This window comes from Xenia sp. Carnegie-2017, unplaced genomic scaffold, assembly GCF_021976095.1.
Source record: "Xenia sp. Carnegie-2017 unplaced genomic scaffold, XeniaSp_v1 HiC_scaffold_21, whole genome shotgun sequence".
Taxonomy (NCBI): Eukaryota; Metazoa; Cnidaria; class Anthozoa; order Malacalcyonacea; family Xeniidae; genus Xenia; species Xenia sp. Carnegie-2017.
In genome coordinates this window covers 845,827-869,940 of record NW_025813484.1, presented here as the reverse complement: position 1 = coordinate 869,940, position 24,114 = coordinate 845,827, and the positions used below count along the sequence as shown (strand labels likewise).

Sequence of the window (24,114 nt, the reverse complement as noted above, 5' to 3'; positions counted from 1 at the left end):
CGGGTACCACAAGAAATACAAATTACTATAGAAATGTATGGCAGATAACGTTAATATACAAGGATTTTCGAATATTTAAGGCATTTCGTGACCTTTTACTAATCTCAAACATCTGTCATGGATAAAACAAGTTATGTTAATCATTTGACATCAAAATGATACCAATATCTGCAAAATATCGGCGCTCGTGTTCAATTGAAAATTGCGCGTGCAAGAATCGAATTTTGCCCCATCGTTGCAAAGGCAAGATAATTCACAACTCATTTTCTAAGTTCAGAGGCAGTTATGATCTAGAATGAGTTTCGATGCTTAAAAAATTCGTTTAGTACCTTTCTTTTATCATTCTTTATTATCTAGACATTGTTGTATGTAACTTTTGCCGTGACTTCATTAGCTGAGTACTGTTGTTGTAGGAACAAGACAAATTTACTAAGCTTTCTTCCTCTCTTTATTCTTATTTTCATTTCTGTTTTTTATTTTATAAAAATAATACAATCGCCACACCTTGCGGTAGCATTTGTATATAGCCATGAGTAAGTATGGTTGTTATTGACAAAAGTATCCAACATTTTTGTCAATTGCAGTCTATACCGTAGCATCAGGAATTGTATTCCCATGTGGTAAACTGCCATCTGAAGTTAAAAGCACCTTTTGTTTTATTGCATAGTTGAATAACAATAGCTGTTGGTTTGAATCCAAGTACTCATGTCTTTTAAAGGCAGAAAAGAATATTCACTTTAGTAATTTTTTCAACCAACAGCTTCTTAACAAGTAGGGCAGGTGGTTTTCTTTGGCAGCATCTGCCTATACTCACTCATTCATGAAGGCCATGTCCAAATGTATTAGCAAAGCGTGCTGATTAAATTATATCTGTAAAATAAAAACAGAAATGAAAATAAGAATAAAGAGAGGAAGAAAGCTTAGTAAATTTGTCTTGTTCCTACAACAACAGTACTCAGCTAATGAAGTCACGGCAAAAGTTACATACAACAATGTCTAGATAATAAAGAATGATAAAAGAAAGGTACTAAACGAATTTTTTAAGCATCGAAACTCATTCTAGATCATAACTGCCTCTGAACTTAGAAAATGAGTTGTGAATTATCTTGCCTTTGCAACGATGGGGCAAATTCGATTCTTGCACGCGCAATTTTCAATTGAACACGAGCGCCGATATTTTGCAGATATTGGTAGCATTTTGGGGTCAAAATGATTAACATAACTTGTTTTATCCATGACAGATGTTTGAGATTAGTAAGAGGTCACGAAATGCCTTAAATATTCGAAAATCCTTGTATGTAAACGTTATCCGCCATACATTTCTATAGTAATTTGTATTTCTTGTGGTACCCGGAAGTGCATTTTGGATATATAATTAGGCTTCACTTTTGCTACCTATAGAAGCTATATCCAGTCTATTACTAGATCAGTGGTTTTTCTAAACAAAAACAACATCTTTGTTCTTCTCTTTTCGTTTTTGTCGAATTGAGAAGATTGCCTTGTTTAATTTATTTCCATAACCAATCAGTGTTATAACAAGTGAAATCAAATCTTTGTCATCGAGTTTTGCTATAGCTATCTGAAAGTTTATCATAAACAAGTTTCATGAAAATTATTCTGATGGGTCATGTTAATCGAAGCCAACTACGATCCTGTAATATACATATACATTTGCTTTAAGTATTTTCAATTCATGAATGTTAAAGAAACACAAGAAATTTCTTAGTTTTCTTACCAATTGAAGTTAAGGGACGTTGAATACGATATTATCCTTTGTGTCAAGAGAGCATATCCATTTATCAACAATGGCAATAATCTTTGCAAAACTAGGGCGCTCACGTCTTTCTCCTCGCCAGCACTTTAGCATGAGCTGATGAACTTCTCTTGGACAGCCCTAAGCACATGATATAACGTGTTACTGAGGTTAGTGAATTGTATAGAAAGCTATCTTTTGGAGTTTTTCCTTCTACATCTTCCCTTACCTTCAGATAGCAATCCAAAGATCCATTGCTCATGAATGACAATCAATTGAAAGATTGGGACCGCAGAGAAGATAAATATCAACAGTCATGACACCTTCAACTTAGCAATGTTTTGATTGTTGAATTGTCTTAAATTGAGGCTTCTATCATGAAATCCTTTCAACTCTTTCTGTTTACCTTTGTGTCTACCTTTATGTCTACCTTTATGCCTACCTTTATGGCCTACCTTTGTGTCTACCTTTATGTTTATCCTCGTTTATTGCGGGTTAATGACGGTTATTTGTACGACCAACAATTACATTCCATCCCAGAATATTAATATAGACGACATAAGCCACATTTGAAAAAATCGGCATGAACGACATAAATGACGAAGAGAGACGTAAACGACATTTCAAAAGAACGACATGAATGACAAAAAGACAACATGAACGACAGGAAGTAACCTATCAAGTAGTAAGTTTTTGTGCAAAATATAAATACTGAATATAAGTATTGAAGTACTTCTCACTGAGATACATGCATTATTCATTAACGCACAGATATTTCTAAATCCAGGTCCGCAGAGACACAATTCATAGGTAAATGAATCTAGTTAGACGCCATTTTCTTGAATGCGCCATGATGAAAGCAGTTATTTATCTTTTTTTAGATCAAAACTCGTGCGATGATAAATGCAAGGGAAGATCATTCAGCTGCAAAGCTTTTTGTAGATAGGTCACTCATAGTTTACAGCTTTACTATGCTTTGCCTCTTCGTGTATACGTTGTTAAAATGAATAACAAACAGTGCAGGAGTTTTTGGGAAAATACTTAGCTGCCTTCAATGTATTTGTTCCTTGTTTTTACTAACAACAATATACAATTTTGTATTAGGTAAATTTCAATTAATATTATAGTCCTCCTCATTATATTCTTGGACATTATTTACATTTTATATGTTTTATACAGGCACTAGTCTATGGTCAGTTGTACCCTCGTACCTATTATTATAACGTCATAACTCGACTTGTGTAAGTTTATATATTCTAAAAGCAACTACTGTAAAAGTTTTTATTTGTAATAATCTTTACTTTGTTGAATTGAATAATTTGAAACTATTACCTAAAAATTTTTAACTTCAATTTTATCGTATCACACCTCGTACGTTGTTTCCAATTTGATTGGCATACATGTTTGCAAAGAACGTTAGAGCCGTTCTTCTCAAATGACAGAAGTCGTTTTAGGAAGTAATGCTAACTCTTGTCTACTTTTCCTCATTCGTAATGTTTCAATACCTTTTAAAATTTTATTACGATGTCCAATCAACGTGATACCAAGCTGTTGCAAATCTTGCTCTTTGAAGTCAAGAATATCTGACTGTTTACTATATCCAGCCTCAATAAACATAGCCTGGTATTTTCCCATCTTGATCGATTCCAGCCATTCGCCTGAGTTGAGAAAAAGTTATTTCTATTAGACTTTTCATTAATTTATAGCATTGTAATGATATTACTTTGCATTGGTCTAATTTAATGAAGATAAAAATATCCATTCACTGACAGCCATTTACATGGATGTCACTATTTTTTGAATGTCAAAACAACACCAAGTTGACCGTTGATGTTACCTAAGTAACAATTGATCTAGTAGATTGTTTCAACCTAAAAAACACATGATGTTACTAACACATGCTGTTTTATAATAACCCAAGAATTAATTATTGATATACGTGAAAAACATGCTTTGTTTATGAATTTATATATCTTGTTAAACATTACAACACTTGCCAATCGTAACGAAGAAGTCAACGTCATTATCTAACGTATCTGGGGAACGCAACCATCTATCTATGACAATATTTATTTGAGCAAAAGTTGGTCTTTCTGCTCGCTCTTCATTCCAGCAACGAAGCATAAGACCGTGTACACCGTTAGGACATTGCTGTGGAAGAAGAGAGGCAAACATAACGATCATTGCAATCTAAGTATTGTCATGAAAACTGTTTCAAAGTTTAACTTACTGGTGGTGGGGGCAAACGATATCCTCCATTTACTTCTTCCATGACCTAAGATTAAATAATGATAGAAAATCATTACTTCATCTCCATAAAGTCCGATATCTCACACCGAAATGCTGCAAGATTTGCGTTTGTTTCATAATAACTGGTGAAGCACATTAACTTTCTTAAAAATTAAACATTTTTCTTACTTTAAAGTTGTCCCATTCCCAATAAGGCCTCTGACCAAATGACATAATCTCCCAAAGTAAAATTCCATAGCTCCAAACGTCGCTTGCCGTCGTAAACTTACGATATCTGATTGCTTCAGGAGCCGTCCAACGAAGAGGTATCTTTCCTCCCTGAAAAAACAAAGTATTGAAAAAGAAAGTTGTCAAGGACTTCATAGAGTTGTTTTATGACGACTTACACTTGTTTCGTACTCTCCCGAAGAGTGGGATTCCATTTCTCGCGAAAGACCAAAATCTGATATTTTGCAAACCATGTCATTGTTCAACAGGACATTTCGTGCAGCCAAGTCCTTAAGACGAGACAATGTCGAAGATGAGAGAGTAGCACTGAAATAATGACATTCAATGAACAGAATTAACAATTCCAACTCACCCTGTGAATAAAATTTATATCGGACAAATAATTCATTCCTTCAACAACGTCCTTTGCCAAGCGTAATAATTGCACTTTGGACAATATGCCATCATTGATCTGAATGGAAGGAAAACACATACTAGTTTTCATTCCTTCTTTGAGAGGAAGCAAAATCTATTTATAGTATTCTATTACTTGAAAACGTGTCTTTTGCATTTTCTCTCGCCTGTAACAGAGAAAAAATGGCTATTTACAAAAATGGATATTGAGGAAATAAAAAGTTTTAAGCAAAAATACCTTTTTAAAATAAATATACAAAGAAAGATCATTACTAACAGCAGAGACGCAACAATAACAACAACAATCACAATAAAAACAGTGTTATCACTTTCTTGAATTGTTGGGGCAATTACATCTAAAAAGCAACATCATCAACCATCATGAATACTTTTGTATCAGAAAATGAATTAGTGCAAAATAACCAACCTTTAAATAACCATGGCCATCATAATACTATAAATTAACTGGATTGAGTCGTTGAAGTTTTATTTTCTTGGAATTCAATTGCTTTGATTGCCTTCATAATTTTATTACGATGGCCAATCAGTTTGACACCCATGGTCAACAAGTCTTCGTTTCTGATTTTTGTCAGCTGATATGGATGATCATAACCTTCGTCAATGAATACATTCATATAATCGCCCATCTTGATAGAATCCAACCAAGGCATTCAAGTCAGTCTTAAAATATACGATCTTTAATATGTATTTTATGGCTTTTCAAGTGCATGTATAATTGCTTTTCAATCGTTGACGGACTAACAAAACAAGTAACTATCTCACCTGTGAGAAGCGATATGTTCCTTTTTGTGGAAACTACGACATCCAACAATTGAACGATTGAAGTGTTGGCATTATAAAAGAAATGCCAAAAAAGATATCGTCACAGAATATGGAACTAACGATATCCATATTCTGTGATATCGTGTTTGTTTTTGAGAAATTCTTTGTAATTTACTATAGTCACCAGAGGGAGGTCGAGAATATTATTTTTCTGCAAAGCGATCATTTCAGCGGAAATACGTCCGTTAGACGGCAATTTTTTGGCGTCCTCGCCCCAGTACAGTTAGCCGCTCCAGTTAACTCAATGGCCCTAACCAGGACTCTTAAATACTTACCTTGTGCCCTAACCACCCTGCAATCATAACGCAAAAACACAAGTCGTACAAACATTGCACATTTTAGCCGTCCATTTATATTGTTAATTTGTCAAATAAAGTGATATACATACGTTAAAATGTGCATCATTATGGACTATGTTCAAAACGATGGGGCAATACTGAATATATGAATAGACAGCAACCACCCTAATTAACGTTTTAGTTACGCCCGTGGACTTGTTGCTCGAAACTCACGATTGACGACTTATTGTAGATTCTTAAAAAAGTGATTAATGATCTGATTTATAAATATACTCTTTAAATAAAATAAGAAAAGATGTATTGTGAGAAGCTGTAATGCAAAAATTTTAAAGTTGTTGAATAAAAATTTTTAAACTTTACCACATTAGGACCTTCTTCTCGTAGCACTTTGATACATCGGAATATATCAAGTACATGCTCTGTTTGAATACGATCTGATTGAATAGCCAATTTCAAATAGGTCCCAATCTTATGTGCACCATTGCAATAAAGTTGTTTAAATGTTTGAACACAAAAAAGAGGAGAAAGAGCTTACCTAAACAAACAGGACATCATTAATAACCGAAACTAGAAGTCATATGTTTTGTTAAGCAATCAAAAAGCGAAGCTTTTGTCAAACTATGTCAAGGGCACAAAATAAGAAGTGTTATTTTCAGAAAACCTCTCTTTCCATGGGTACCATGTTCTTTTTGACGGGTTTAGATTTTAAAACTTTTCTTGAAACTTTTTATTGGGTCAAAAACGGAGGAAGATTAATAACTATGAAGGCCCATTATTACACATGTATGTTTTACTTTGTTAAATTAAACCATTTCGAAAACAGCAGGAAGTCTGGGTACCAGTATTTTCATTGAAACTGTTTTGAGGGGCCCCAGCTTGCGTTCCGAACTCATAATTATAGAAATTGAAACCTCTGATACGAGAAATGATAGCAATACAATTGCAAGTTTTTACAAAGTCGATGATGATTTCAACGGAAATCACTCTACGGCAATTCAACAAAATTCAACTCTTCTACACAACAAAAGTTATGTATAAATCATGTTTTATCTAACTCGAGCTGGCTGTTTTCTTTGTAGTTATAGTGTTTTTAATTTGTCTTTGTTTTTAACTACACCATAAAGGCGATGTATTTTTACGTGTTTTATTTGTACTCAGACTTTCGAAGTGGTTTATTTAATACGTCATTACGTACACTAATTCCTTGTTGCTCTTTCCTTTCATTCCCAGTGATTGGTAACCATCACTTTCTTTTTTCATTTGCTTTGTATCTAGCTCTTCATAGGCTGCGTCGTGCACGTTTGCATGTAGTGGCGTGTAATTATCCTCTTGATTCATTTGTGTTGTTTCTAGTTCTTGATAAGTCGTGTCATCTTCGATTTTCTGATAATATAGAGAATAATGATGCAGTTAAAGACAGCGGAAATGCTTTGCGTGCTTTTCTGGTGCTAAACTTCCAATATTTGCTACGGAGTTTAGAGTTTGTATTCTGGGTAATTTTTGAGAAAAGCTTCTCTCAAATTTGAAATATCGTCTTTCTTTTACTTTAATATCATTATTTCTTTTTATTTTTCAGCCTAGCCTTAATTTAGCGTTGATGGACAAGAGACGGAAGGCAGAGAAGACATTTTGCTGCATTAACAACCTAGCATGCCACCATTTTAAGCCCAAAATGTTGATTACATGGAGAAAATTAAAAAATACATAAAAGCAAATATCAATGTTAGTGATTGTGAAGGAAAGAATGAGATAACGATGGAAAACAATAGAAAACTGAAATTGTTTAGAGAAATTACAAGCACTCCCCGTAATGTCGTGCAGTGCTCATTACGACGCAGTATGCAATAATAATTTTGCTTAAAGGACTTAGTCTTGTTTCTGCATCTGAAGTTTATCTTGACAAATACAATTGAGACTTACCATTGCCGTGTTTTGAGTTTTGTTAAGAACTTTAGGAATGGGTATTTCGTACTCTTCGACAATGTTGACGGTTAAATGTTTCTCTTCCTTCGTCCTTTTCTTGTATTTAACAGGCGCCATGTGCATACCAAAATCTTTCTTTCGAAGTTTTTTGCTATAAAACCCAACTAATTACTTCAAAAAACTTTAGCATAGAAAAACTGTAATTGATAAAAATATTCCAACACTTTTAAGTCAGTTGTGATCAAGCAAATCTTATCAGGTAAAGGGATACGATTAATATATCTTTAAATATGTTCCAAAGCTAACTTGAACATAGGTTTTGCAAATTTGCATAGTACTTAAATTAGTGAAATCGTCTTATGAAATTATCTTTATTGGTCGAAAAGAAATGTTCGGCTTTAAGCTATTGCTGAGCAAAACATTGGGTTGTGTTCACGGATGAGAACAATTACAAAATACAAACCACAACACAAAGATGACAGCAAGAAAAGTAAAAAGAACTGCACCAACTGCAATACCAGCAATTATACCTAAAAAGAGAAAGTTTATAGCAGTAGGATGGCTCGCAGATTTTGTCAGTAAAATCTCCCTCAGTAGTCATTATGTGCTATAAGTGCTGCTAATAAATGAACTTTTCTCATGAAGTTTAAGTTTCAGTCAAACGAGAGTCATTGTCCTGATAATTTCCAAGAAGTTTTATAAAAACGATAAACAGAATTTTTGGGTGCAGTCAATGTATTGTCTTTATGTATTACGTCGTTTTTCGATATTAATGTCGTTGTTCCCATTTCCTACATTCAATCCTTTAGCGGGACGAACGATTCTTCAACACTTACATTGGCAAGAATAACTTAACCTGAGCACTTCAAGATTTTAACTAGAAATATGTCGCTGTTCATATTACCAAATAGACGCCATCTTCGGTCTGCTGCGTTGGCTTTCGGGTCTGCTGCGGTGGTTCTCGTACTGGGTGCTATAGATAAAGTATTACGTTTTGATGACGTAACCCAGACGTAAATTTCACTTAGGATGAATTTATTGAATTGTTTTGGAATGACCGAGCTTAGGATATCTCTAGGAGAGATCTTGAATTGATAAATGTTTCCAGTCACTAATCCAGACACAATAACGAATGTGTTTTTGATATTTTTCTGTCCTGGATCGTACTTCAGTTTTGGACAGTGACAGGTTTTGTTGCAAACGTAGCATTCGACGTCATAAACAAGATTTTCACCAATGAAGCTTACGTTAACGGGAGCGATCCAACTAACGTTCACCATGTTTAATTCACCATTTACTGCCATGATCTTTGGTTGAGATGTAATCTCTACTGGAGCTAGTTATTAACAAAGAATTCTAAGCAATCTGAAGTATTCTGTAAACTATTGTTAAATTCCCATCAATAGACAGTTTGGTATAAAAATAGCCTGACGTCGACTTTTCATGGAAGAATTTACTCATTTTTTTATGAGGGCAACGAGAAATGTGTAGTGCATGCTTTGAATGTGACATGTTGCATAAAGCTTATTATAAGAGAAATATTATGACTAAAACAGGATGATTTGGGAAATTACCATAACATCTTGATATTTTTTTGTTTGTTTCATCTTGCTTAAGTTGATAGTATCCCTCTTTACACGAACATGTTGTTTTTTGCTCTCCACTTGACGTGTACAGAGGGCATTTTTTACACTTGTTGTTGGAAACATTTTCTTTGTAATGATCAATCTTGCAAGCTTCAAAAGAAAAGTGGTTTAAGTTGGTAATATGAAGCAATATATGGTACGGTCTAGGTATGGTGAAAACATTACTTAGAGATAAGATGAAAACAATAAAATAGAGACTTTGTCGTAGTGACAAATCTGAAAATAGTTCTAAAGATACGAAATGCATTGTGTCGTTTAATTCGGCAGACGAAATGCATCGTGTCGTTTAATTTAGAACCATTACGTTAGTGCTCTTTACTTAAAACAGTTCTTTTAAGAACTATCAACTTATTATATTACTTTTACCATTCACTATGGTATTTTTTATCTTTAGAACTATTTTAAGATGAAAACATTGGTATTCTTTCAAAGTTTCTTTTACCTTGGCAGCCTTCCTTTGTTGGCTCATATCCTTTACGACACAAACAAGATGCATTTTTTTCTAGAAACCATGTTCCATTGCTGTGACAGTAAGCTCTAAGATCGCTCGTTTTTGTCAATTTCTCTGAATTAGTTGAACAATTACCATAAATGACCTTTGTCCCATTTGGAGGTGATAACGTTCTCGTTAGCAGAATACTGTTTTGATATTTCTGCTGGCAAACGTAGTAGAAAATCTTCATACGAAACAAAGTGCCACAAGCTCCCGTAGACTTAATGCCAAATGTTATGTCGTGAAATTTTTTCACATGTATTGTAAACATTTTGATGAACCGTTCTTTTGATGTTTCGTTGCCAGTGATGTTGCCCAAAAAGTCGAAATTGTTATTGAAATAAATGCTATTTTTTTTCTTCTCTGAGTATCTATTAGAAGGAAAAGGGATCACTGGCTCACCATTTCCATTGTAGGTAAATATTTCAAAACCGTCTCGGAAACAAATTCCATCTTCGTTATCGCAATTCGCCATTTTTGAGTCAATTTCGATGAACATTTTAACATCATCTAATGTTTGATCAATTTTCAATGTTTTTGTCAACAACCACGTTTCTGTTTTTCTTCCATCTGCACACGTTTTAGCTTTTCCATTCTCTTTGAGAAACTATAAAGACATAATCATTTCTAAATATGTGTTTAATTATAGGATTAGAGTTAAGAGTAGGATTATGGTCACAACTAGAATTAAGGTTATAACGTAAAGATCAAAAAACAGGATTAATGCTGATCCCACAGACAAGTTTTATTAATTGTGTCTGTTGCAAACTATAAAATGACTCAAATGAGGAATAGCTGACAGAAGAAGCTATAGCGTGGAACATTATCAATGTATCGACGTTCTTACAAGTTGACCGAGTCCATCGAATATTAAAGACTTTTTCATCCAAAATTCAAATGTTGCATCCTTTAAGACCACTGTCAAGTTGAGAAAATACATTAAAATTCACAAAGATTATAAAACTTATGATCATTTTTATGTAAAATTAGTCATTTCTTGCTCTCCTTACTTTTCTCGCCCATTGAAATTTCCAGCAGTAAATAACTGAACACAACTCTTCCTAGAACAAGAATTCTCATCTTTCTTGAAAAAGTGTGATACCTGAAACGTATTTTTAAACGCACAGAATTAGAGCAACATACAAATGTTATTCGCACGAGTTAGGGATATAAAGTCATCAAAAACCAACGTGAGGCTTTCCACTTCACTATTTTCATTGCTAGAAGATGTTGGCAAAAAAATGTCACATTTCACTGAGTTTTTATTGCTATGTAACTATTTGTTAAACGAGATTGACGAGACTGTAGAATTTGACGCTTGATCTTGTTTAGTCGAGGCGTCATGTGGTTAGCGTGCTAATTTCAATTTTCAAACTTGCCATAATTAAAATAATCAGCTAACTCAGTAATGAAATTTACGTCAATTCAGGTAGCGTAAATTTTATAATTGCTCCAGAATAATATGGTTCAGTTATAATATTTCATTGTCAAAAAGTAAATAATTGGAATCGATCCTAGTTGCTTGTGGTTTCTAGTTTCATTCACTGTCAATATTTAATTGTCTTTCGAATACGTATGACAAAAGAAATACTCTCGAGAAAATGATGGCATAATAGTCTGAAAAAAATGATGTCATGATAGTCTGAAATATTTGATCCATCGAATAATTTTCTTTATTCTTACACAGGTAATGATGTCATCAGTTACCTTTCAATTTTGTAAGCCAATAACAGACCTGCCAATTCTCCCGGTTTCGCCGGGAGACTCCCGCTTTTGCTGCATTTTTCCCGACCTCCCGACAAAGATACTAAATCTCCCGGTTTTTTTAAAGCTTAGGCTTTTAGAAGTTTGTTGGCATTTTTATTCATCGCATGGAAAGAAATACTCGATGAATAGCATTCAAAACATAACGTATTGTAGCCCGGTGCGCCGGGAACTGGGCATCACATTGATTTTCGTTTTTTCGTATAATTATGTAACACAAAATGGCTGCCAGCTAAAATTTTTGTGCATAACACTTGAGGTAATCATTGCCTTTTGCCTAATAAATCAATCTAAAAATATGTCGTATACAAGAATAGAAAAATCCAGTTTTTTTGCCAGATCTCCCGGTTTTTCTGCATTAATCTCAAGGTTTTGTGTTCCTTGGGGTTGGCAGGTCTGCAATAATTATTTGTATGGATTAATGGCTGAAGCGCTCTTAACATAAAAATACAAACACAATAATAGATATGCTTTGAATTGAAGTTTAACAAGCGTGCTCTTTATGCTCCGATGATAAAAAAATTTGTTGAAGAAAAATTATTCCTTCCTAATCGGTGAACGAATATTAGGAAAAAAAGAACAAAACGATTTATATGCTGTTTTCAACAGATAGATCATATATTATAATCACAGGTTTTTGTCGGCGGAACTTAGCTATAAGCGAATATTGACATTCCAATGTAACATTGTGAGAATTTGTTGTGGCAGACTTTCCACAAAATGATAGTTTGTAATTTCGTGACGATGGATAATTGACTTATCCTCTTTATTGTCGATTTCAGTTAAGTTTTCAAATGGCGGTTGCCAAGTTACTTTCTAATGTTGCGAACTACATTTTCAAATATGGAATATTCGTTATGAGCTTGTCAACTTGAGTTGACAAGTTGTGTGAACTTGAGTACTGAAGTTGGGAACTTGAGTACTGAAGTTGTGAACCAAAGTTGCGAAGTACTGGCAAACGCGAAAGGTCTTTGTACCCTGTAGACATTTGGCAACGAATCCCTTTCAGTAAGCAAGGAAAAGCTTTACCAATAGAAGTAAGAAATGAAATACTTGAAAGGTGATTAAATAACCAGCGTTTGACAAACATTTTGAAACAACTAAATCTACCGTATAAGACTCTATCAAATATAATAGATCTATGGGTAGATACTGGTTCTATTGCACCTCGCCAGGGCGAACGTGATGTTCGAACCACGCGTACAGATGATGTAATAGTCCGTAAGCAAGGAAAAGCTTTAGCAATTCTAATCCGTTTGGCGGCCCTCTAAGAGTGTTATCATGCGATACGCCGTTTACATTATTTAAAAAATTTACAGTAAATGTGGCACTAGAAGAGTATCGTTGGATTTTAAATGCAGGAGTACCCTGCATACTGTGCCCTCGACGTCTGTTGCCACTCGTAACAAATACAGACGACTCATCAAAGAAATGCATACGGTTGCAATCAATCAATGAAATATTTGCTACGTAGGCTTCTAACTTCTCCATTACGTCCGGCCGTTCTGTCTCTCGAGGAATTTAACTTATTATCTTGTAAGAGTAACCAAGATCTTTTTTCGAAATTCTACTAATGGATGACCTGCTAGGTATGTTTGCTGGAAGGCAAACTTTGTTATTTTCTAGGTGTTGCTGAATCTTTTTTTCGTAAATAGATGGTTTATTAATTTTTAGATATTCAGCGTATGCAATAACATCATCTGTACGCGTGGTTCGAACATCACGTTCGCCCTGGCGAGGTGCAATAGAACCAGTATCTACCCATAGATCTATTATATTTGATAGAGTCTTATACGGTAGATTTAATTGTTTCAAAATGTTTGTCAAACGCTGGTTATTTAACCACCTTTCAAGTATTTCATTTCTTACTTCTATTGGTAAAGCTTTTCCTTGCTTACTGAACGGATTCATTGCCAAATGTCTGCAGGGTACAAAGACCTTTCGCGTTTGCCAGTACTTCGCAACTTTAGTTCACAACTTCAGTACTAAAGTTCCCAACTTCAGTACTCAAGTTCACAACTTCAGTACTCAAGTACACAACTTGTCAACTCAAGTTGACAAGTTCATAACGAATATTCCATATTTGGAAATGTAGCTGGCAACATTAGAAAGTAACTTGGCAACCGCCATTTGAAAAGTTAACTGAAATCGACAATAAATGAAATCCACGTACCTATATTTGAACAAGATATGTCCTTCACCGCAACGTGGCAAATACTAACCAAACAAGAGTCTTAAATATTGTTTCTTCGTATCAGTCGAAGCCAAGGATCGTTGCCACTCTTCAACAACAAGTTTTCGCCAAACGTGTTTCTACATTAGATGAAGTTATTGAACGAAAACATTGAATAAAATCATATACATATACTTTTATGCTTACGATAATATGTTTGTCTAAGTCATTCTATTCAAGTGTGCAATTAGTATTAAAATAAGCAAACTTTACAGACACTTTTTATAGCAGCAGAACTGAACAAATAAAGGCGTTCGACTCCGTCACGGATATTGTCGAACTTTCACGATTTTGTGACATGAAATGAAATGTTTGTCAACTTATTAAATAGAGTAATTTTTATTTAACATCGACATCACTACATTCACACTTTTTAAAGGATAGGATTTTTTTCTAATAAACTTTATATATTTGGTTGTTGAATACCAAACGTATGGAAACACTAACAATTTGTGCAGGCAAAACTGCTGTGGTTAGCATTTACTATTAATTTTGAAAGGAATATTTTCATTTAAATTTCGCTGCTTTTTATTTACATTTGAAATTTGTGGATAACCTCACACTCGGCTCAACAAGTTGTTTGCTAAAAGACCAAAGCAATACACTAACCTTTCAAAATCCAAATGTCGTGTTTTTCATTCAAGAAGCCTTTAGGTTTTGCCGAGAAATACTTTTTTCATCTTACGGGATTAATAAATCGTTGTGAACTTATTGCTTTTGAAGTTATTATTATTGATTTGCCATGGGAACAGGTTTGAGAAATAATTGCAAAGGAAACTGAAAACCTAAAAATTGAATTCGTCGATCTTTGGCGGCTATCTACTCAGTTTAAAAATTTTAAATTTTATAATGCATTACTGTATGGATAAAAACGATAGCATGCATCTGTACAGTGCTATGGTTTGATGGGAATAATTATATTATTTAATTTTTTCAATGTTTTATTTTAGGTCTGAAGATGGACATACATGGCTATGTTAATTATGCATATGCTAATATAAACATTTTTTTTAATCATTACGTGTTGCTAAAATTATTTTAACGTACGTTGTGTTGGTTTTTCTCACTGATCTGATAATAGACTGGATATAGCTTCTATAGGTAACAATAGTGAAGCCAAATTATACATCCAAAATGCACTTCCGGGTACCACAAGAAATACAAATTACTATAGAAATGTATGGCAGATAACGTTAATATACAAGGATTTTCGAATATTTAAGGCATTTCGTGACCTTTTACTAGTCTCAAACATCTGTCATGGATAAAACAAGTTATGCTAATCAATTTGACATCAAAATGATACCGATATCAGCAAAATATCGGCGCTCGTGTTCAATTGAAAATTGCGCGTGCAACAATCGAATTTGCCCCATCGTTGCAAAGGCAAGATAATTCACAGCTCATTTTCCAAGTTCAGAGGCAGTTATGATCTAGAATGAGTTTCGATGCTTAAAAAATTCGTTTAGAACCTTTCTTTTATCATTCTTTATTATCTAGACATTATTTTATGTAACTTTTGCCGTGACTTTATTAGCTGGGTACTGTTGTTGTAGGAACAAGACAAATTTACTAAGCTTTCTTCCTCTCTTTATTCTTATTTTCATTTCTGTTTTTATTTTACAGATATAATTTAATCAGCACGCTTTGCTAATACATTTGGACATGGCCTTCATGAATGAGTGAGTATAGGCAGATGCTGCCAAAGAAAACCACCTGTCCTACTTGTTAAGAAGCTGTTGGTTGAAAAAATTACAAAAGTGAATATTCTTTTCTGCCTTTAAAAGACATGAGTACTTGAATTCAAACCAACAGCTATTGTTATTCAAGTATGCAATAAAACAGAAGGTGCTTTTAACTTCAGATGGCAGTTTACCACATGGGAATACAATTCCTGATGCTACGGTATAGACTGCAATTGACAAAAATGTTGGATACTTTTGTCAATAACAACCATACTTACTCATGGCTATATACAAATGCTAGCAAGGTGCGATTGTATTATTTTTATAAAATAAAAACAGAAATGAAAATAAGAATAAAGAGAGGAAGAAAGCTTAGTAAATTTGTCTTGTTCCTACAACAACAGTACCCAGCTAATGAAGTCACGGCAAAAGTTACATACAACAATGTCTAGATAATAAAGAATGATAAAAGAAAGGTACTAAACGAATTTTTTAAGCATCGAAACTCATTCTAGATCATAACTGCCTCTGAACTTGGAAAATGAGCTGTGAATTATCTTGCCTTTGCAACGATGGAGCAAATTCGATTCTTGCACGCGCAATTTTCAAATGAACACGAACGCCGATATTTTGCAGATATTGGTATCATTTTGATGTCAAATGATTAACATAACTTGTTTTATCCATGACAGATGTTTGAGATAAGTAAAAGGTCACGAAATGCCTTAAATATTCGAAAATCCTTGTATGTAAACGTTACCCGCCATACATTTCTATAGAAACGTACTTCTTGGTACCCGGAATATCAGATCAGAATTGATCTTTGTTTTTGTCGAATTGAGAAGATTGCCTTGTTTAATTTATTTCCATAACCAATCAGTGTTATAACAAGTGAAATCAAATCTTTGTCATCGAGTTTTGCTATAGCTATCTGAAAGTTTATCATAAACAAGTTTCATGAAAATTATTCTGATGGGTCATGTTAATCGAAGCCAACTACGATCCTGTAATATACATATACATTTGCTTTAAGTATTTTCAATTCATGAATGTTAAAGAAACACAAGAAATTTCTTAGTTTTCTTACCAATTGAAGTTAAGGGACGTTGAATACGATATTATCCTTTGTGTCAAGAGAGCATATCCATTTATCAACAATGGCAATAATCTTTGCAAAACTAGGGCGCTCACGTCTTTCTCCTCGCCAGCACTTTAGCATGAGCTGATGAACTTCTCTTGGACAGCCCTAAGCACATGATATAACGTGTTACTGAGGTTAGTGAATTGTATAGAAAGCTATCTTTTGGAGTTTTTCCTTCTACATCTTCCCTTACCTTCAGATAGCAATCCAAAGATCCATTGCTCATGAATGACAATCAATTGAAAGATTGGGACCGCAGAGAAGATAAATATCAACAGTCATGACACCTTCAACTTAGCAATGTTTTGATTGTTGAATTGTCTTAAATTGAGGCTTCTATCATGAAATCCTTTCAACTCTTTCTGTTTACCTTTGTGTCTACCTTTATGTCTACCTTTATGCCTACCTTTATGGCCTACCTTTGTGTCTACCTTTATGTTTATCCTCGTTTATTGCGGGTTAATGACGGTTATTTGTACGACCAACAATTACATTCCATCCCAGAATATTAATATAGACGACATAAGCCACATTTGAAAAAATCGGCATGAACGACATAAATGACGAAGAGAGACGTAAACGACATTTCAAAAGAACGACATGAATGACAAAAAGACAACATGAACGATGGGAAGTAACCTATCAAGTAGTAAGTTTTTGTGCAAAATATAAATACTGAATATAAGTATTGAAGTACTTCTCACTGAGATACATGCATTATTCATTAACGCACAGATATTTCTAAATCCAGGTCCGCAGAGACACAATTCATAGGTAAATGAATCTAGTTAGACGCCATTTTCTTGAATGCGCCATGATGAAAGCAGTTATTTATCTTTTTTTAGATCAAAACTCGTGCGATGATAAATGCAAGGGAAGATCATTCAGCTGCAAAGCTTTTTTGTAGATAGGTCACTCATAGTTTACAGCTTTACTATGCTTTGCCTCTTCGTGTATACGTTGTTAAAATGAATAACAAACAGTGCAGGAGTTTTTGGGAAAATACTTAGCTGCCTTCAATGTATTTGTTCCTTGTTTTTACTAACAACAATATACAATTTTGTATTAGGTAAATTTCAATTAATATTATAGTCCTCCTCATTATATTCTTGGACATTATTTACATTTTATATGTTTTATACAGGCACTAGTCTATGGTCAGTTGTACCCTCGTACCTATTATTATAACGTCATAACTCGACTTGTGTAAGTTTATATATTCTAAAAGCAACTACTGTAAAAGTTTTTATTTGTAATAATCTTTACTTTGTTGAATTGAATAATTTGAAACTATTACCTAAAAATTTTTAACTTCAATTTTATCGTATCACACCTCGTACGTTGTTTCCAATTTGATTGGCATACATGTTTGCAAAGAACGTTAGAGCCGTTTTTCTCAAATGACAGAAGTCGTTTTAGGAAGTAATGCTAACTCTTTTCTACTTTTCCTCATTCGTAATGTTTCAATACCTTTTAAAATTTTATTACGATGTCCAATCAACGTGATACCAAGCTGTTGCAAATCTTGCTCTTTGAAGTCAAGAATATCTGACTGTTTACTATATCCAGCCTCAATAAACATAGCCTGGTATTTTCCCATCTTGATCGATTCCAGCCATTCGCCTGAGTTGAGAAAAAGTTATTTCTATTAGACTTTTCATTAATTTATAGCATTGTAATGATATTACTTTGCATTGGTCTAATTTAATGAAGATAAAAATATCCATTCACTGACAGCCATTTACATGGATGTCACTATTTTTTGAATGTCGAAACAACACCAACTTGACCGTTGATGTTACCTAAGTAACAATTGATCTAGTAGATTGTTTCAACCTAAAAAACACATGCTGTTTTATAATAACCCAAGAATTAATTATTGATATACGTGAAAAACATGCTTTGTTTATGAATTTATATATCTTGTTAAACATTACAACACTTGCCAATCGTAACGAAGAAGTCAACGTCATTATCTAACGTATCTGGGGAACGCAACCATCTATCTATGACAATATTTATTTGAGCAAAAGTTGGTCTTTCTGCTCGCTCTTCATTCCAGCAACGAAGCATAAGACCGTGTACACCGTTAGGACATTGCTGTGGAAGAAGAGAGGCAAACATAACGATCATTGCAATCTAAGTATTGTCATGAAAACTGTTTCAAAGTTTAACTTACTGGTGGTGGGGGCAAACGATATCCTCCATTTACTTCTTCCATGACCTAAGATTAAATAATGATAGAAAATCATTACTTCATCTCCATAAAGTCCGATATCTCACACCGAAATGCTGCAAGATTTGCGTTTGTTTCATAATAACTGGTGAAGCACATTAACTTTCTTAAAAATTAAACATTTTTCTTACTTTAAAGTTGTCCCATTCCCAATAAGGCCTCTGACCAAATGACATAATCTCCCAAAGTAAAATTCCATAGCTCCAAACGTCGCTTGCCGTCGTAAACTTACGATATCTGATTGCTTCAGGAGCCGTCCAACGAAGAGGTATCTTTCCTCCCTGGAAAAAAACAAAGTATTGAAAAAGAAAGTTGTCAAGGACTTCATAGAGTTGTTTTATGACGACTTACACTTGTTTCGTACTCTCCCGAAGAGTGGGATTCCATTTCTCGCGAAAGACCAAAATCTGATATTTTGCAAACCATGTCATTGTTCAACAGGACATTTCGTGCAGCCAAGTCCTTAAGACGAGACAATGTCGAAGATGAGAGAGTAGCACTGAAATAATGACATTCAATGAACAGAATTAACAATTCCAACTCACCCTGTGAATAAAATTTATATCGGACAAATAATTCATTCCTTCAACAACGTCCTTTGCCAAGCGTAATAATTGCACTTTGGACAATATACCATCATTGATCTGAATGGAAGGAAAACACATACTAATTCTTATTTCTTCTTTGAGAGGAAGCAAAATCTATTTATAGTATTCTATTACTTGAAGATAATTATCCAGCGAACCATTTGCCATATATTCAATTATGATCATTCTTGGTGTACCTGTTTTAGAAAACAACAAGTTGCAATCATTGTATACAGCGGTTTCTCAAGAGTCATTAGTCTTACTTTTTGTAATAACTCCTTCCATTCGTACTACATTTGGATGGTCAAATTGAGCCATTACAGATGCTTCTAGTAGAAAATCACGGGCACTTTTTGCAGATGATTCTGGCTACAGAAAAAAGGAAATTTAGAAGACGAAACTAGATTTTTAATTTGATTAGATAACAAAAAAATATTTATTCAAAGGTCAGATAAAATACCTTCAATGTTTTAGCAGCAATGGGAGTTTTCTGTCCGTTACTAGTTGTAAGCTCTCCTTTGTAAACATCTCCAAACTCTCCTGTTGCAAAAGGAAAAGTTAATAAATGTTGGTGACTTTATAACCTCAATATACACATACCTCCACCGATCAATCTTTCCAAAAAAATTTTATCAGGGTCAAGTTCGTTCGCGAATTCTTGTATAGCTTCTTCTGGATTGGTGTAGTTTGATGGATCAACGTACGATTTGCGACCAACAGCTGGTAATTCAACTAGAATCAAAGAATATATTTCAGGTGTTAAACTGGTGAAATTTTATAGTATATTTATTTTTATGTATCTTACCGCCCTGTTTTGGGAGACATGGAAAACGAGTCTTCAGCATTTTCCCTCGCCTGTAACAGAGGAAAAATGGCTATTTACAAATATGGATATTGAGGAAATAAAAAGTTTTAAGCAAAAATACCTTTTCAAAATAAATGTACAAAGAAAGATCATTACTAACAGCAGAGACGCCACAATAACAACAACGATCACAATAAAAACAGTGTTATCACTTTCTTGACTTGTTGGGGCATTTCCATCTAAAAAGCAACATCATCAACCATCACGAATACTTTTGTATCAGAAAATGAATTAGTGCAAAATAACCAACTTTTTCGAAGCGGAAACAGTTGAAAGATTTTCTTAAACTTCCATTTCGTTCTTGATACACCATAATTTAAGCTGTTTTTTGCGTAAACTTGAAAACTGTAATTTCGGGAGGTTGTTGAACTTCTTACTACCACAAATGTCTCAGTTAGATTAAACTGACGAGGAATAAATTCCACTTCACATCCCTCCTTACAAACGTCAGTATTTTCACACACGAAGCAATGGATATCGTAGATTACAGTTTCATTGATCAGATTCTTGCTCTTGCTAACACTTGTCCAACTTATTGTCAAATTATTATCAGATATTTCGGCTTGGAGTGGACCAGGTATTTCTGGCAGAGCTAAAAAAACATGGTACAATTATAAGATATTCTAGTATGGCAATATTAACGCTCAAATTGTCTTTTGTTTGGTTGACTATCAAATCTATATCAATATACCAACATATGGACGGTATATTTTTTCAAGTTTCTAGCTATATGTAAAGCATTGACGGTATTTTACTAAATTTATTGCTGATTTTGCTGCAGCTGTTATATTATTAAGCCTGTCATCATATAAATCTTCGTTCTACCAAAAAATGGTTGTAAAAGAAACCGGTATACAAAAGCATAGGCATAAAACATCCTTTTCCTGTCTATGAAATATTGAGCTCTTATCAAGTGGGTGTGTTCGATAAATATTGTTTTAACATGATATATCATGTACATTACCGTAACATGTAGAGAAATTGCCTTGATTTATCTTTGCTCTATAAAAACCATCTTCACAAACACAACTTGTCTTATTTTCGGTAGCGATATTTCCAAGAGGACAATTTTTGCATTTGAAGTTAGCCACACTCGACTTGAAACTGCGATTTGAGCAACCTGAAGAACAAAAAATATATAATCAAAAACAAATTTCGTCATAGTGATAGTGACACATGAGTTATTGTAGGTTATTTCTTATTAACTTTTTTTCTGAATTTTTCGTGTCTAAATATTCAAGAGCGAATCCAGGATTTCATTCATGGATTGGCGCGTCATTCGGCAGTGTCGTATTGTCAAAAACAGTGACACCGAGCTGACAACGAGTGAAAACGTTGGGCACCGAGCGTAGGGTGGGGTGCGCACTTTCTGTGTTCCCCTCCCTGGACCCGTCTCTGACATTGTTTTTTGGCCCTCGTGAATGTTTTTTTGTCACAATTGTTCAGTCATTTTTTGCACTCAGTATCTATCGACAATCCCTTGCTCTTCTTATTTTCTAAAGCTTACTTGTACATCCCAATGACGTGTTTGGCTCATAACCTTCCACACACAAACATTTCAAATCGCCATCAATATTCCAGGATCCATTGCTGTTACATTGGCCTTCTAATGTGGTGAAATTGTTTGTAGGAATTGCGTTGACAGAGCAGTTAACCCAGACGTTTTTAATTCCATCTCTCGGCGCTGAAGTCTTTCTCAACATAACACCGTCCATAAACGTTTCATTGCAGTAATAAGTGTAAATAATTATTGAGGAAATCCTTGCGCAAGCGCCTCTCGATCGGAAAGCTAACGTGATTCCTCTTTCGTTATTTAAAGTGAGGGAAATCGTGTTGGTTTGATTGGAAAAAGTGGTGTTTGGTTTGTTGTTGCTGATTATTGAACTGTAGAATTTAAATTTGCTGAAAATGTCATCCAATTTAGGGCGGTCATTCTTGAAAGTTTGTGTCATACCACTTAAGTTGGCATATACGTCAAGGCTGTTGTTATGACAGTCAGCTCTCTCTCCTCTCTGATTTATACATTCCTTGAAACCTGACACAATATCGACATGGACTGCATCGACATTCGCAAATAAGGTAAGATTGATGTGTTTTGTCATAAACCAAAAGTCAGCCACATCTCCATTACCACATGTGGTTACTGTAATCATTTCGCTTTCAGGCTTCTTGTTCCACTGAGAAAGAATATTTATAACATAACCATCAAAAACCTGTTCAAATCTCATACACATGCGAAGAGGATGAACACAACACCAAATATGCAATAAATAATTACTTACGTTTTCACCACCCTTATTTTCAAAACGAAAATTCTGAAAACTTCTTCTGTCAAAAGCATCATCTTCAATAATTTCTAAAATATTATTTATCAAAATTGAAAACCTCTGAAAATCAAATAGCATAAAGGTTATCAGTAAACAAAACCTTCGTACATTAAAATACTTTGGAAGTAAGTTCTATTGCAAAGAAATCAAATGTTTACCTCTAACGCCATTACACACACAAAGACAGACAAGAAATAAAAGACACTTCATCGTCTTTAGATGTCCTGAAAAATGAACCAAATACTAAAGTTGCAAGGAATTTATAACGCAATAAACGCACCCATAGCCAAAGGAATTGAATCTAAAAAAGAATTAATAAGTCCGATAATAAGACTACGTTTAGTGTCACCATAAAATCGTGCGCATGGTGACGATGTTTAATAGCTTCATCATATAAATAGACTTTGGTGAATTAACAAAACAAATGTTGAAGTTCATAAATTCTGCTTTTTAAACTGCAATTTATTTTTGAATTCTAACTCTCGAGCTATAGACATAATGAATATCCCATACACTGAGGCATACTTGTTACACGTTAACACATGGCTAGACTTTCCTTCAAAGCTTACATCAATTTGAATAAGTTCAATGAAATAAGTCAACCAAAACTGTCTAGCAATTATCCATTGATTAAGCGTAGATTCCTATCGTTCTGAAATACGTAGTTCACTAACCTGGCTTTTCACGTTTTCCTTGTTGGATATCTAAATAACTAACGTGTACAAAGTCATTTTATTCACTGTGTCAAACGAGTTCGCGGAAGCAGAAAATTATATAGATTTTATTTGATTTGCTTTAAGGACGTCGAATTCTTTAACAGATAAAGAGCCGTAATTGAATACAGAAAATTTCTCTCGTTTGTTCTTAACACATATTTTGCCTTGTATTGATGGACTCTATAGTCTCCCACACTCTGTTTTCTTTGCCGGAAACGACTCTATACATTAGCTATTCGAACACAAAGTACTCAATATATTCGTGCTTAGTCACTGGTCGTTAAGATGAAAATGGCGATGTTAACCTATTAGTCATATATTACAGAGAAAACTAAAAAAACATTTTTTGTTTGGTATATTACTGCCACCATACATTTTCATTCTTGTTCCTCAAAATTCCACTGCTAAACGCCATGATATATTTATCATCCTTGAATCATTGAATGTGTGCATATAGGTGCCGTGTAGTTTCCGGATGCATGAGAATACAACGCGGATGTGATAGGAAAGTTTACCTTATCTCTCTATAAATGTTTCTTTGCTTCCATTCTATCGATTAAATTAATCTGAATCTTAATCTTACACTCATGATAAATTTAAGATGAGTTGTATGGTGAATAGCATTGTTTTCACAACTTGATTTGTACTGTTTGATTTTTGTCTTAATGTAAGTGGGCGGATAGAATAAAACACGCAGTAGTTATATTTTAACTCATGTCTATTTCATGTTAT

The 24,114-nt window shown here is 34.1% G+C and overlaps 4 protein-coding genes and 1 long non-coding RNA gene across 7 annotated transcripts in view; 1 reads left to right on the top strand and 4 right to left on the bottom strand.

Annotated features, from left to right (window-relative positions):
* The first annotated feature begins 1,400 nt into the window (after positions 1-1,400).
* Positions 1,401-3,092, top strand: LOC124443650. The gene is made up of 2 exons (XR_006947705.1): positions 1,401-1,923; positions 1,989-3,092. It is a non-coding gene; the product is annotated as an uncharacterized LOC124443650 (long non-coding RNA).
* A 92-nt stretch (positions 3,093-3,184) lies between these two features.
* LOC124444457 (ephrin type-A receptor 7-like) lies at positions 3,185-4,703 on the bottom strand. Its single transcript, XM_046995078.1, has 6 exons — positions 4,584-4,703; positions 4,390-4,500; positions 4,172-4,321; positions 3,984-4,028; positions 3,751-3,904; positions 3,185-3,411 (listed from the first exon to the last, which is right to left on the bottom strand). Exons 1-6 carry the CDS (start codon positions 4,701-4,703, stop codon positions 3,185-3,187), a joined length of 807 nt encoding a protein of 268 aa, XP_046851034.1.
* A 361-nt stretch (positions 4,704-5,064) lies between these two features.
* LOC124443639 (ephrin type-B receptor 1-A-like) overlaps positions 5,065-24,114 on the bottom strand; it is a 28,498-nt gene continuing 9,448 nt past the window's right edge. Inside the window, exon 18 of the mRNA XM_046994124.1 lies at positions 5,065-5,287. Within this exon, the coding sequence (XP_046850080.1) occupies positions 5,086-5,287 (202 nt within the window). The 3' untranslated portion in view covers positions 5,065-5,085. The remainder of the gene's footprint in view (positions 5,288-24,114) is intronic.
* Positions 6,464-14,532, bottom strand: LOC124443642 (ephrin type-A receptor 4-like). Of its 2 annotated transcripts, XM_046994129.1 has the most exons (10): positions 14,435-14,532; positions 13,815-13,905; positions 10,839-10,930; positions 10,676-10,746; positions 9,778-10,435; positions 9,264-9,425; positions 8,594-9,025; positions 8,153-8,219; positions 7,687-7,840; positions 6,464-7,149 (listed from the first exon to the last, which is right to left on the bottom strand). In XM_046994129.1, exons 3-10 carry the CDS (start codon positions 10,906-10,908, stop codon positions 6,943-6,945), a joined length of 1,821 nt encoding a protein of 606 aa, XP_046850085.1. In that variant the 5' UTR covers positions 10,909-10,930; positions 13,815-13,905; positions 14,435-14,532; the 3' UTR covers positions 6,464-6,942. The 2 variants fall into 2 exon arrangements, with proteins under 2 accessions (XP_046850085.1, XP_046850084.1); XM_046994128.1 differs by lacking the exon at positions 14,435-14,532 and having other exon boundaries at positions 13,766-14,018.
* LOC124443638 (ephrin type-B receptor 1-A-like) lies at positions 17,649-24,067 on the bottom strand. 2 transcript variants are annotated; one of them, XM_046994120.1, is made up of 18 exons: positions 23,341-24,067; positions 22,825-22,890; positions 22,622-22,695; positions 21,847-22,516; positions 21,304-21,459; positions 20,590-20,931; positions 20,401-20,518; positions 20,280-20,329; positions 20,075-20,206; positions 19,935-20,014; positions 19,738-19,843; positions 19,610-19,671; positions 19,433-19,531; positions 19,239-19,349; positions 19,019-19,168; positions 18,831-18,875; positions 18,598-18,751; positions 17,649-18,274 (listed from the first exon to the last, which is right to left on the bottom strand). In XM_046994120.1, exons 2-18 carry the CDS (start codon positions 22,874-22,876, stop codon positions 18,048-18,050), a joined length of 2,628 nt encoding a protein of 875 aa, XP_046850076.1. In that variant the 5' UTR covers positions 22,877-22,890; positions 23,341-24,067; the 3' UTR covers positions 17,649-18,047. The 2 variants fall into 2 exon arrangements, with proteins under 2 accessions (XP_046850076.1, XP_046850077.1); XM_046994121.1 differs by lacking the exon at positions 18,598-18,751 and having other exon boundaries at positions 17,956-18,274.